The sequence below is a fragment of the Xenia sp. Carnegie-2017 genome, unplaced genomic scaffold, assembly GCF_021976095.1.
Source record: "Xenia sp. Carnegie-2017 unplaced genomic scaffold, XeniaSp_v1 HiC_scaffold_16, whole genome shotgun sequence".
Taxonomy (NCBI): domain Eukaryota; kingdom Metazoa; phylum Cnidaria; class Anthozoa; order Malacalcyonacea; family Xeniidae; genus Xenia; species Xenia sp. Carnegie-2017.
In genome coordinates this window covers 8,740,358-8,754,590 of record NW_025813469.1, presented here as the reverse complement: position 1 = coordinate 8,754,590, position 14,233 = coordinate 8,740,358, and the positions used below count along the sequence as shown (strand labels likewise).

The window sequence follows — 14,233 nt, the reverse complement described above, 5'->3', positions numbered from 1 at the left end:
AATATATTTATTGTCCATTAAAGTCTTAAACCTGAGCTGCAGTTTATCAATGTTTAAATAAATCCAGAACCTTATCATTATCATAATATGCCTGTTACCAATTTTCAAATATATATATAAATATACATATAATGTACATTTCATCAAGATGAATACTTTTGTAGAAGAATATTTTGTTGTCAGTCACACTTAAGTAGAAATGTATAAAAACTACATTTTAGTATAATGATGACCTTCAAATAGGTTTTTTTCACTTTCCACTCTTTGTATACTTTTTATATCACGAATTTGCGTTTGTATGATTAATAGTGGGAATTCGTTTATAAATATTTCGATTCGAAAGGATTTTTTACTGAATAAGTTCGTTTGTTAAAAATTATTAATTAGATTTCATGAGAGAATCAAATAGTGAGAAGTAAATGTAAGAAAACAGTACATGTAGTAAGGTTAACAAAACAATTAGACCATTGAACTATATTGAAAAAAAAACAAATAAATTAACGATATATGTTTACAAATCAAACTATACTTTTACTCAATACAATGAACGAACATGAAGCTAAGTACACATATTCCAAAATTGTTTTTAAATTAAGAAACTTTTATGTAAAAAGTAAATCCCAAGATGTATAAATTTCTCACTTACTTTTGAGCTCAAATCTGTGTCAAAGTACAGTTCAATAACAGTTCACACTTCTCACTTTCCAATGCTTAACTAAGATATTTAAAACCTTCATCACTTATATCTTTACCATTAAGATACAATTTAGTAAGTCTACAATTCTTACTTTTCAATGCTTCACTAAGATATTTAGCACCTTCATAACCTATTTCGTTATAATCAAGATTCAATGCAGTAAGTTTACAATTCTTACTTTTTAAAGTTTCACTAAGATATTTAGCACCTTCATCGCCTAGTTTGTTAGCCGTTATATGCAATTCAGTAAGTCTACAATTTTCACTTTTCAATGCTTCACAAAGATATTTAGCACCTTCATCACCTAGTTTGTTACCAGTTATATGCAATTCAGTAAGTTTACAATTCTCACTTTTCAATGCTTCACTAAGATATTTGGCACCTTCACCTATATTTCTGCCTACCATTTCCAACCTAGTAAGTATACAAGTCTCACTCTTTAACGCTTCACTAAGATGTTTAGCACCCTCATCACCTAGTTTGTTACCCGTTATATGCAATTCAGTAAGTTTACAATTCTCACTTTTCAATGCTTCACAAAGATATTTAGCACCTTGATCATTTAGTTTGTTACCCGTTATATGCAACTCAGTAAGTTTACAATTCTCACTTTTTAATGCTTCACAAAGATATTTAGCACCTTCATCACCTAGTTTATTACCCGTTATGTGCAATTTAATAAGTTTAAAATTCTCACTTTTCAATGCTTCACTAAGATAATTGGCACCTTCATCACCTATATTTCTGCCTTCCATTTCCAACCTAGTAAGTATACAATTCTTACTTTTCAAAGCTTCACTAAGATGTTTGGCACCTTCATCACCTATATTTCTGCCTCCCATTTCCAACCTAGTAAGTATACAATTCTCACTTTTCAAAGCTTCACTAAGATATTCAGCACCTTTATCACCTACATACCTGCCATGCACTACCAACTTAGTAAGTTTACAATTCTCACTTTTCAATGCTTCACTGAGATATTTAGCACATTTATCACCAATGTTGTTGTCACTTATTTCCAACTTAGTTAGTTTACAATTCTCACTTTTCAATGCTTCACTAAGATATTTAGCACCTTCATCACCTATATTGCTGCGATTCATTACCAACTTTGTAAGTTTACAATTCTCACTTTTCAAAGCTTCACTTAGATGCTTCCAAAAACAGTTGCCTAAGTCACTTAAAGAAAAATTGAAACTACTCAAATTTTTCGCTTTCTTATTTAACAAAAAGTTTTTCATTGGAAGACAGCTATGATTATCAAGAAACTTGCAACCTTTAAAATAAAGACGTGTTATGTGTTCACATTCATAAAGAAATACAAACAATGCGTTTGAATCAACAGGCGTAAAAGAAACTCCATCAATCCTCGTTTCTTGAGAAAATTTTTCCAACTCTGTGCATGCTGACCTCATGACATCTTTGTCTTGCAACTCGTATAGGCACTTTACTCCAAGAAAACCAAGCACTTTATCTCCAGTGAGGGAAAATATGTTTGAAATCCAATTTTTAAATCTAGAAAATTTAAAACACAAATATTTTTTAAGTTATTTATTTTTTTTGTTGAAGAAAAGGTCGTAGGCTATATAGCTAATGTTGCATAACATGAATTTTGATTTTCTAATGCAATAATTTAGTGCCCGTTTAAACCATCGCAATTTACATCTGCTAAATGCATTAGAAATAGAAATGATGGGAAAAATCCTTATATTCTTTTGTTTGAATTTAACGGGCCTAAAATCTGAAGCAATCATTTAGTAAACAGGTAAAGGATTGAAGTAGCCAGTAAAATTAAAATAAAAATTGTTCAACACATGGCGTGTTACATGCACCTTTATTTTTTAAAAATAAATTTTCAGTGTTTTCTATAAAAATTATCGACACCGATCACTTAAATTTTTATCTAAAAGTCAAAGAAACTCTTTGCATCAATGATATTAATCCTGATCTAAATGTTCAAATTATTCACTGGCTAGAAAACTCTCTTTTTATCATATTTAATGTAAATAATTTAATAAATGTACTTAAATAATAATCCCATTCTTAATAATAACCAATCTGCAATAACGATGACATTTTCATACTTGTCGAAACGTGTTTGCTTTGAAAAAGTAATTTTCCTTATTAAATGTAATTTAGGCTTGTTGCTACTTAGAAATTAATGCATGAAGATTATGAGCAATGAATATGTAGTATGAAAAAATATCATAGTGTTTTTTTTTGTAAAAATTGCTTTGATAATCCCTTTTGTAAATATGATAGGAGGATTTCTTACAGAAGCTAAGTAAATTAAAAAACACCGAATATTCAAGATAAATGTTTGGTTCTCAAGGTAAGGTTTATAAATTCTTAATTACTTTTTAACGTAAAAGTCAAATTACTTTTTCAACAGAGCATATGTTACATGATCGCAACTACTATCATTGACTATTATTTATAAACTAATATTATATCGTATTACAATTTCATATTTTATATTTTAAATTTAATATGCATTTTGCAATTCCATTACTAATTAGGACATAATCTAGAAGCTTGCTTACATGAGTAAACACATATTTTAGAACCGCAACCGCATTTGTTGTTATTGTGGTTAACAATATCTTGCTGTAACATACTCTATTGTGTATAGGATGTAGGTAGCAAAACAACACAATACTTCCCAGTAGATATTATATATATATGAGTAGTTTGCACAACTGAGTACAACTTACGAGCACATCCTACGAGGAGACAAATTTAGCAGACATAGCCAACTGAAGTAGGTTGACAAGCTACAATCTACCAGACGACTATTTTGACTTTTGTGCTATAAATATCTTTTGGCTTATGTGCCTTTAATCTATTTGGAAAACTATTGTGAGTCATTGTTAGACTCACGAAAGCTCAAGATTAAAGACTCGCGGTTGTACTCGGACAGAGGAGATAAGTTACACTCATACTTGTTAATATTACTATTAAGACACTTATCTACTTTAATAATAACGCGTTGATAAATAAATTGTTTGAGGACTATAATTGGTTCACACTATCTTTGTTGGGTGTGGAAATAGAACGAAAGTTAATAGTTATTCTTGCGGAAGTACGCACGTAACAGCATACGAACAATATGTTATGATTTTATTTTATTCGATATTCACTATTTATTTTACAAATATTGAGGAAAATATTTAGCAGACGTTGACAACTGAAGAATAGTCTGCCGAAATGCATCGTGTCACATAGTTTCATAAAATTTCTTTTAGAAGCATTGGGTAAGTGGTCTTTACCTAAAATAGTTCTTTTAAGAATTATTAACTTATTAATATTACTATTCACCATAGTATTTGCTATGTTTAAAATGATTTTCAAATTTGTCAACCCGATAAATCTCTATTTTATCATTAAAGTAAAATGTACAATTATTTAACCTGTTTTCTGCTAAAGTATAGGACACTACTAATGGCTAATTGATAGAGGGCCCACCATGGTTATATTACGACACTGAACTCAATCACCCCACAAAATCAAACAATATTTTAAGACAGATACATAGACTCAAAGATTCTGTTGTAATCCTGAGGGATCAAAGTTAGGGGGTGAGGGTGTTGGACTGTTGTTGTTGAATCTACCCCGCAATATCAATTATTTAGAAATGGCAAACCTCTTTTCGCGTTTAGAACACTTATACTTATATAACAATTGTCTCGAAAACATGTGTTTGTGTGTGTTTGTGTGTGTTTGTGTGTGTGTGTGTGTGTGTGTGTGTGTGTGTGTGTGAGAGAGAGAGAGAGAGAGAGAGAGAGAGAGATAGAGAGAGAGAGAAAGAATATAATATGACTGAAGTCAGCCATTCACCATATATTGTAAAATTTAGAATTGGTGTATACAGCAATATAAGTTGGTAACCAGAGTACATACATCGGAAAATGAGAATGGAGCAGCAATGAGCAGTCTAGAAAGCCTTTAAAAAAACCTGAATGGGCTATGGGTAAAATCTTATATGAGCAAGGCTAAATGTAGAAATCTAGTAATTTAACAATACTCTTCTTCAAAGTATGCTAAACCTTTTAAATCTTATTATCCGAATCCTGAGGCTTCTAACGCATTTCAGTAAGTTTGGAAACCATATTTATTTTATGATTTGCCTTAACTTAGAAAACCAGAAAACCAGAACGCTAAGAAAACCAGACTTCATTCTCTTCACTTGAAATTATCCATGCTGATGTGTCCTATTTTCGGGTATCTTTTGAGAGATTTTCAGAAGGAGATCTATCGACTACCTTGTCCTCCTGGAGAAGAAGCAATTTTGGGCAGCTGCAGAGAATGAGTAATTTTTTGGCTTTACTTTTCAACAAGAAGGTATTGAGTATATAGTGCTGAATAAACAACTCTTAGTGCATTATTATCTGTCTTTACACTGCTAAACAATCAAACATTTCGTGGTAAGTTCAGAACTTTGTGCTTCACAGGACAGGAAACATTGTCCGGTTGCTCTCATCAAAGAGTACTACACTTACGAGACTCTCAAAATAGAATTTTTGTTAGTTAGTAGAGACCCATGATAACGTTTCGACATATACTGCCTGCCGATAATAAATCATAGATGCATTTATATTTGCTGCTCACAGCAAAGCAGTCACAAAATTTTGGCCGGTAATTAAAAGGTTTAACCCCCACATATTGCAACAGAGGTGTTTCAACGTTCTTTACCTCAGAAGATGATTTGAGGCAACATATTAGAAGTCCTATTAAATCCTATTTTTGGAAAAGCTCCAAAATTGTCTTTTTTGTACATAGAAAATTCAAGCAACATTTGCATCAGAAATGTCTTTTTATGGGTAATATTGTCCTATTTCACAACTAAATTTGGGCATTTTTATTGATAAAAAGGTTTTCGGTTAAAACAAATCGAGCAGGATGCTCGTATTATACCTACATACATTGATTGAACTTTTGATTTTCGAAATCGATTTATATTTTTATATTAAATTGTTATTTAATGAATTCAAATACTATTGTAAATATATAAAATACAAAATTAATAAGCAGCATTTTGAAGTTCAAAGCTTATCATCGCTGTCACTTCTTTGGTGAGATGCATCATCAGACAAATTGGCACAACTTGAGCATTTACAATGTGCACAAACAACTGAACATAGTAATCCATGCTTTCGGACCGAGCATTTGAGTTTGTCACATCCACTTTTACAGTTACAGCCAATGATCTGTAAAAGGCTGTCTGTATGGGGCGCCAAATTGGACTTTATTCTAAACTTACAATTATACGTGGCAAACTTTATATACTTCGAGGCAAATCTAAAAAATATATGCGAAACTTTTCACATACGTTCGAAACTTCTTGTATCGTATCGTCAAAATTTATAGCGTTTCAATTTTCATATACGGTATGGCGAACTTTTTACATCGTATGCCAATTTTCATATACGGTATGGTGAACTTTTATATCGTATGCCAATTTTCATATACGGTATGGCGAACTTTTATATCGTATGCCAATTTTCATATACGGTATGGCGAACTTTTTACATCGTGTTGCATAATGCTTTGCGATCCCACTTCGTTTACAGGTTTACGCGCTTTTTTCTCAAATTCAAAATGGCGGGTTTAGGAGGCATTGGAGGCTCGGAACACAGTCTTTATTCATTCTTTCAGAGAACTAAAGCAATTATTGCTGAAGCAGAGCATTTTATCATTTCAGAACACCTATTTTTTGACAATATCGACGGTTTAGAGCGCATACATGAGCTATTTTCAGATGCTGGAGACACTGTATTCACGTTAAAACAGAGAGCATTAAATCTTATGGATGATTTTGATATGGCGAGTTTTTATAATGACATGCACCAGTTATCCTTCTATTTAAGTCGACTTCAGAGTTTCTTTCAGAACCTTATCAACGACCTTCAGAATCAGATACCTTATACTCCAACCTACAATTGCCATAGAAGGTACACAGGCACAAGAGGCACAAGAGAGCAAAACGTGGGTGTTGCTTGAATGATGTTGGAGTGCCATGGAACAAACAGGGGAAGTATCATCACAGGTGCTTCAGTTCACAACCAACGAGTTGAAAGGCTTCATAGAGATGTTACTACTGGTGTTCTGAAGGCTTATATTGATCAATTTAACATGATGGAACGTTCGGGTCTTCTTAATCCTGCCAATGAGGTACATCTTCTTGCACTACAGCTTGTTTTTGTCACAGTCATTAATCAGTCCTTACAAGAGTTTGTTAATCAATGGAATCACCATGGAATCAGTACTGAAGGAGGGCTATCGCCTTTGCAACTTTGGTCAGAAAGCATTGTAAGATGTGCAACACAAAGCAACTCAACTTTAGACAATGTACTATCAAGCAATGAAGTTGAATCATATGAAATAGGTGATGAAATTGAAAATGTAGCTGGTGTGGTTGTACCTGAAACAACACTAAATTTAACTGAAGATCAGTTTGCCTATATTGCAGCTTTAGCAAGTCAAAACAACAACTTATTTGACAAAGTTCACATGTACATGCATGTTGTGAATGCCATTAACCCAATGTTTTAAGAATTTTTAGAAGAGTGAACCACTTGCATAAAGAAAATGTTATTACCTTTGTAAAAAAAATTTGTATGATTTTTGTCTGAGCATGCACTTAGTAATTAATTTCAACTTTAATGTTTTCATGAAAACGCACATGGTAATACTCGATTGAAAATGGTGGTGGTATAAAATATATAATTGCTTTTGAAATGAAAAGTTCGACCTTTACTCAGTCTTACTGTACAATTTCATAGCCTCTAATACTGTTATGTTAAACATCTGAATACATAATCCCATTTTAGAACACCTCCTGCCAGTTTTGGAGTGACAATTTGACCATAGCAAGATTTGACAAAGTCAATATCAATATTATTTTCTTCTAGGATAGGAAACCATTGATATATTTTGTTTTTGAGTTCAAACTCGTCCCAAGACTTGTCAATTGGGCATGCATGTACTACAAATCCTCTATTTTCAAGCTGACATCTTGTTTGATGAGTTGGTACTGCTTGAGATGTGGAAGATGGAAGTAGGACAAGATCTTTGTGAACAATACAATGTTTCTTTAACTTTTTTGATGGTGGTCTTTTTATTTTCTTTGATGAAGTAGTTGATGAAAGTGTTGGAAACGACCGTCGAAGAGCCGCAGGTACATCTGCACTGCTTCTTTGCCCACGTGTCATTGCAATATTATTTGTGTTTGAATTTGGGAAGTTTGAAACGGATTGACTCAGTCTGTTGGACGGAAGACTTGGTCGATTTAGGGGTAGAGAAGTTACGGACAAAGAATTTCCTTAAATATTTCCCCCATCTTCCTGAGTCAAAGTTGCCTGAGAATTTGATTCTATCAGACGACGTTCAATTGTCAAAGTATTTCTATCATCGAAATTATTCAGAAGATTACGCGCCTCCTGAGCAAGATTTGATAAAGCAGCCCGAAAGTTTCCAGTATTTTCAGCCATGTAGTGAGAGTTTATTTTGATTGAATTATTAAGTTTAAAGTCGAGATAGCACGATGTCGAATGCAAACATGTTGTCAATATGGCGGCGTCAAAATCAAAACAATACACTTCTCTCAAAATCTGGAACCTGGGCACTAATATATTTAAATTCATATGAAATCCAGAGTGGGATCGCAAAGCATTATGCAACACGATGTAAAAAGTTCGCCATACCGTATATGAAAATTGGCATACGATATAAAAGTTCGCCATACCGTATATGAAAATTGGCATACGATATAAAAAGTTCACCATACCGTATATGAAAATTGGCATACGATGTAAAAAGTTCGCCATACCGTATATGAAAATTGGAACGCTATAAATTTTGACGATACGATACAAGAAGTTTCGAACGTATGTGAAAAGTTTCGCATATATTTTTTAGATTTGCCTCGAAGTATATAAAGTTTGCCACGTATAATTGTAAGTTTAGAATAAAGTCCAATTTGGCGCCCCATATGTCTGCTGCAGGTGGAAGATTAGTCATTAGTGGAGTCAGTGTAGTTGTCTCGTAGCTTCCAACCCCATTTTTCAACATCAATTTTGTTTCCACGCCGAAGCTGAACTTGACAAAACACGCGGTAGCTGTAATATTTTGTAGCTTCTGATGTCTGGAGAAGGTTTTTTTCTGCTCGATTTTTCTTCTCTTATGAGCTAGCTTTTTTTCGTAACGTATGTATCGCATATGGTGTATACTTTGTCCTACTTTTCCATTGTACAGTATAACAGTGCATGAAAATGTCAATGCAATCAAATTAAACGTATAAGATAAGAAAATATAGGAGGTCTGTGTCATCTCCAACAAATATGGTAGATTTTGATTTAGCACACACAATTTTTGTTTTCGCAATTAGTAAATCAGTGTCACCATTTGCTTGATGTGTCTTGCGATTATATTCTCTTAGATGGCAACTTCATGAAATATCTGCTTGTTCTTTTGTTTTGATAAGAAGAGATCTTTTTTTGAGACTAATCTTTATTTCTTTAGTTAAAGATACCATTGGAGCTGTCTTTACTAATGACTTTCTCATCTGCGTCATCTACTTTGTAGATTAACTGCCTATACTCGTCATTTACAATAATGGCTTTTCTATATTTTTGGCTACGTAATGACAGTATAAAAGACATACTCCTCTGTAGGTTGCAGACCCTGGAGATGGCCAAGGTAGTCTGTGCAAAAGTGCTCCTCTGTTTAAAACATGTTGCTAGTCTTTTTCACTACCTGGGCTTTCGACTTGTGTTTCATTAGAAAGTTTCATCAGCGACAACTAGCTAGTTAGGTTGCAATAGCATCAAAAAAGAATCAAAAAAGGAAGAAGGATACGTACACAGTTTATAGCGAAAGAATGATAGGAGATCAACTTGCTCCTGCATATAACCTATCTTTACTGCAGAGTTTGTTGCCAAAGTTATAAAATGTTATTTTCTTTTGAACTGGTACTCGAAAGGCGGCCTTTCCTTCATTAAAGAAAGAATCTTTTCTCTTGTAGTCTTTGCCTTTGTCCATTGACTACAATTATGACATTTAATTCTTAATTTTGGGTATTGAGAAAATAGGTTGTGCTTTTGATGGACAGTAAAGAATTGCAGAGTATCCTTTTTGTCTCTCTCTCTCTTTTCTTGCATGAGTAACATCCTTATCCTGTTCAGCAGAATTATAGCTTACACCTTTGTACTTTTGCATTAACCGACTGACTTCAGAAGTAGCAGGCATCGCTAGAAACCATGTGGGACATTGATGCTCGGTCATACTTTTCCCCCACAATAAATCGCCGCTGGCCTTTCATTTATGCATCAACACTTGTTCGATGATAAGGTATGTCTAGAGGCCTGCCGAGTATCTATTACTCCGTCTGACATTATGGAGCCCTGAATTATAGCCTTTTTAGACTTCAGGTCTATCTTGCTCTAGACAACTCATGGAATGAAAGTATAAACCTGCATGTTTAACGTACACATTGCACTCAGCTGCTTCAAGAAATTGTAAGTGCAGATGCCACTTGCCTAATCGCTTTGCTGTGATGAAAGCACTAAAAAAATCAACCATATTCATACATGGTACGTCTACGCTCTTTGAGTATTTTTTTAGCTCTGATTACATATTTTGCAATATCTATCCACAGTTGACTCGATTCCACTTCTTCCCATGAAATCTTTCTGTACAGTAGTAGCTCAAAAAGAGAACGCGCTTCTGATAGAGTTTTGCCCACTATTTGAAAAGTATAATTTAAGAAAGATAAAAAAAGGCATCTAACTTTCATGTTTCATACCAAACAAAAATTTATGTTTCACATCGATTTTCATGCTCTGAGCAGGAAATTTCTGAATCAAATCTTGCATCAATCATTTCACTTTTTTTATTATTTAAGAAGATAAGAAACCTTTCTAATAAAACTTTTGCAAGCAAACAAGTGTTGCTTAATTTAAAACAGCGTTTGCATCTATACCTCTTGTCTCTTCATATGGTATGTTGCCCCACTTCTTGCTTGAGCTTCCTGTGACTTCTTGATTACTTTCATTCTCATTTAGAGAAAAGTTAAGTTTTAAAATATTACATGAGCACAATAATGCTACCTGTATTATGGAAAATCAATAATGGTGTAAACAATTTATTATCATACTACCTGTACATACAAACTGCAGAGACAACAAGAGCTAAAGCAAAGAGAAGGGTGTTTAAAGCAGCATCAACTAAGAGGTGACCACGGACTGCAATGACTTTTGCTTTACCGCTGAGCATGTAGTCAACCGCATTCGATTGGTATGCAAGATCTAAAAGCATTTTTAACCCGGTCTCTGCCATTAGATGTACAATAGAGCCAGGGGATCTCATCTGCGTGTGAAATGCGCAAATGCGAACTATTACATTGCTGATAGGACCTCCGTTTGGCTCATTTTGAATAATAGTCTGGTCAAATTTAATAATTGGATACTTGTGCCGTGTTTCTGAGCATGTTCTGCAATGAATTTAAAAGTTGATTAGATGCATGTTTTGCTATTGGGTCCAGGTCTACTATTGGCAAAAAAAACACGTAAGATTTTTTATATGGTATTCACTAAAAATTGTGTACTGCATCATACTTGAGCAAATTGTACGGACATCTAAGGCCTGCGCTATACGGACGAATTTAATTCACACGAATTTAATTTTATTAACTTTGACAATAATGCAACAAAAACTCAAGGCAAAGTTATATGTCGAATTTTTTTGTCGAATTTAATTCATTTAACTCCGTGCTCGTCCCCAGACTTCTATCTACAGCTCATGATTTGGAAAAACAAGATGGCTCCTCCATCAGTTAAACAAATTACTCCTTTGCTTACAATTTACAAACGTCGGTTGAGACAGCGACAAAGAAGATTTTTTAAGTGGTACGTTCTACTATTATTGCTTCACCGAAGGTATATGAGAATTATAGCTGCTCTGTCACTACTAAATGTGACGGCAAGTGTTAAAACAATAACCACCCTGAAGCCAAGGATTCGAAATTGTCGTCGCCTACCGAGAAACATTGGATGGTGGAGTAACATATGGGAAAATTACTCGGATAAGCAATTCAAAAGTACTTTTAGAGTTTCGAAAGGTACTTTTAACTTTATTGTCGAAAAGATTCGGCATAAACTTCAGAAAAAAGTTGTTATAGAAGAGCCAGTTTCACCGGAATGTCGTTTAGCTATCTGCCTATATCGTTTAGGTAGAAGTGACTACCCTTACACCATAGCGGAAATGTCAGGATTTGGTGTTAATACAGTAAGAAAAAAAGTTATATAAGTGTGTGATGCTATTGTTTGTGAGCTTTGGGAACAAGTCTCAAATCATTTTCCCAAAACAGAAAATGATTTCAAGGAAAAAATTTTAGATATGGAGAAATTGTGGCAAGTCCCTTGCTGCTGGAGTGCTGTAGATGGGTGCCATATTCCAATAAGTTGCCCATCAGGAGGTCAACAATCACTAAAAGAAAATCACAACTTCAAAAACTTATATTCGATTGTTTTTATTGCACTAGTTGATGCTAAGAGCAGATTTTTGTGGGCAAGTGCAGGGTTTCCTGGTAACGCTCACGATTCTGTTATTTTACAGTCAACATCAATTTGGAAGAAGATGGAAAACCAAGAAATTGTTCCAAACATTGCTAAGAAAGTTGGCAATTGTAATGTATTTCCTTTAATTGTTGGAGACTCTGCATTTCCATTTTCAACCTACCTAATGAAGCCTTATTCAAGAGGTGTCTTGATGGAAAAGCAACGCAATTTCAATTATCGACTCAGTAGATCTCGAATGGTCTCTGAGTGTGCCTTTGGACAGTTAAAAAGTCGATGGCGGATTTTGTATAGGAAATGTGAATGTAGCAAAGATTCTGTGAAAGTATTTACATTAGCATGTGTAGTTTTGCACAATATTTGTATTGAAAGAGGGGAAGTTCTCTCTTCTCACCTTGACATTTCAGTGGATCCTGCTACTCATCAGCAAAGAGATAGAGCAGTAGTAAGAGATTTTCTTAAAATGAGGGCTTTTGAAAAGACTAGAGACACATGCAACAAAGCTGAACAGATTCGTTCATCAATTTCTGAATATTTATGGAAAGAAAAAACCTCTGGTACAAGCAGCACGCAAACATAGCAATTTATTACCATTGCTCAGTGGCAAAACCAGGTTGTGCTATATAAATGATAGATCATTAGTAATATTTATTTGTGTAGAAGTCATTTACATGGAGGGTGCCAGATGATATGTTTTAAGCATGACCAAACTGGCTAGCCAGGTTATGCCAATGCTCAAGGCATTAAATTGGAATGTTTACTTGGTTTTCATTGAAATTCTATGCACTTTGGACTTTATTAGAGATAACTGAATGTTTAGGTGAGGGTCATAACAGAAGTATTCTATGTTTAGGATTTTTTAGTGAATTATTAGACTTGAAGAACTTGTAAGATACACTTCGTGCAGCCATAGTAAAATGTAATGTTCTGTTCATTCTCACATTTCTCTTAAACATAAAAGAATATCTTCTTACAAAAAACAAAACAGTGAATGTTTCTCAATTTGTGTTCAAATAAAGTATTTGTAAAGAAATTAAAATACAAAAACAGTGTTATAAATCGTGATATGTACGAGGGCTATTAAGCATGTTCCATGTCATGTTCCCATTGCTAGATGTTTGTTGTTGTGCACTTGCATTTGATTGATGATCAAATGAATTCAATTCCAAGCCCCTATTGGTATTTGTAAAGTGTCCAACTGTACAGTCATAAGCAGATATTGGGGTTTGACTATAAGTTTGAGATGATCCTGGATGTAAATTTTGTTGAACAATAATTGCCATTTGTTACATAAATTTTTTGTCTTGCTCTCTGGATTGCTGCATTTTCTCTTTAATGATATGTATTATGTCCTTAGTGGGAGCATTTTCCACAGCAGTTTTAAAACTTTAGCTGACTCTAATATTGCATCAGTCAATAACTCAGAGTTTCTTTTTTTCTTATATGTGTTTTTTTTTGCTACAGAAAAGCTTGACCCACTTGATGGTCCACTGTCAACATCAACTCCAAAATCATTTTCTAAGTTATTTTGATTTTCTATGTCTATAACAGCATCGGGTTCAATCGCTTGCTCAGGCTGGCAAGAGTCACGAGACTTTAACAGAGGGTATAACAAAGTAAACCACTTACTGTAACCCTTTTCATCCTGGATCCGTTTAATGCCAGTGGCGGTTCGTATTGTAAGGCACATATTCTTACAAATGGCAACACACTACTTGAATTTTATTCTGATTTGTTTGACATCGAATGGGAAGATGAAAGCTGGATCTTTTTCTGAATATCTTTTTTGCAGAACTTCAAAAACACGTTGGTAAACCTCAGTTTTTTTTTCTTTTTAATGTTAGTAAAAATTAAATTTTTCTTGAAGTTTTCGTCATTGACGATTACATCAACAAGATCATCAACATGACAATCTTTCCAAGCTGCCTTTCTTCCACGTCTCTGCGTTTTAACCTTTTGCTTG

General features: G+C 33.9%; 1 protein-coding gene and 1 pseudogene across 1 annotated transcript; one reads left to right on the top strand and one right to left on the bottom strand.

Annotated features, from left to right (window-relative positions):
- Positions 1 to 442: 442 nt before the first annotated feature.
- LOC124436201 (leucine-rich repeat-containing protein 74A-like) lies at positions 443 to 1,471 on the bottom strand. Its single transcript, XM_046986149.1, has 2 exons — positions 1,164 to 1,471; positions 443 to 905 (listed from the first exon to the last, which is right to left on the bottom strand). Exons 1-2 carry the CDS (start codon positions 1,450 to 1,452, stop codon positions 712 to 714), a joined length of 483 nt encoding a protein of 160 aa, XP_046842105.1. The 5' UTR covers positions 1,453 to 1,471; the 3' UTR covers positions 443 to 711.
- Positions 1,472 to 11,635: 10,164 nt separating this feature from the next.
- On the top strand, positions 11,636 to 12,850 carry LOC124435984 (annotated as a pseudogene).
- Positions 12,851 to 14,233: the final 1,383 nt, after the last annotated feature.

What these genes read in the sequence shown, in the direction of transcription:
- LOC124436201 (XM_046986149.1), bottom strand. Translation starts at nt 1,452, where the DNA reads ATGGAAGGCAGAAATATAGGTGATGAAGGTGCCAATTATCTTAGTGAA. An exon ending in TAACAAACTAGGTGATGAGG is followed by an intron (nt 906 to 1,163) that starts GTGCTAAACATC and finishes TAGGCGATGAAG; the next exon opens with GTGCTAAATATCTTAGTGAA.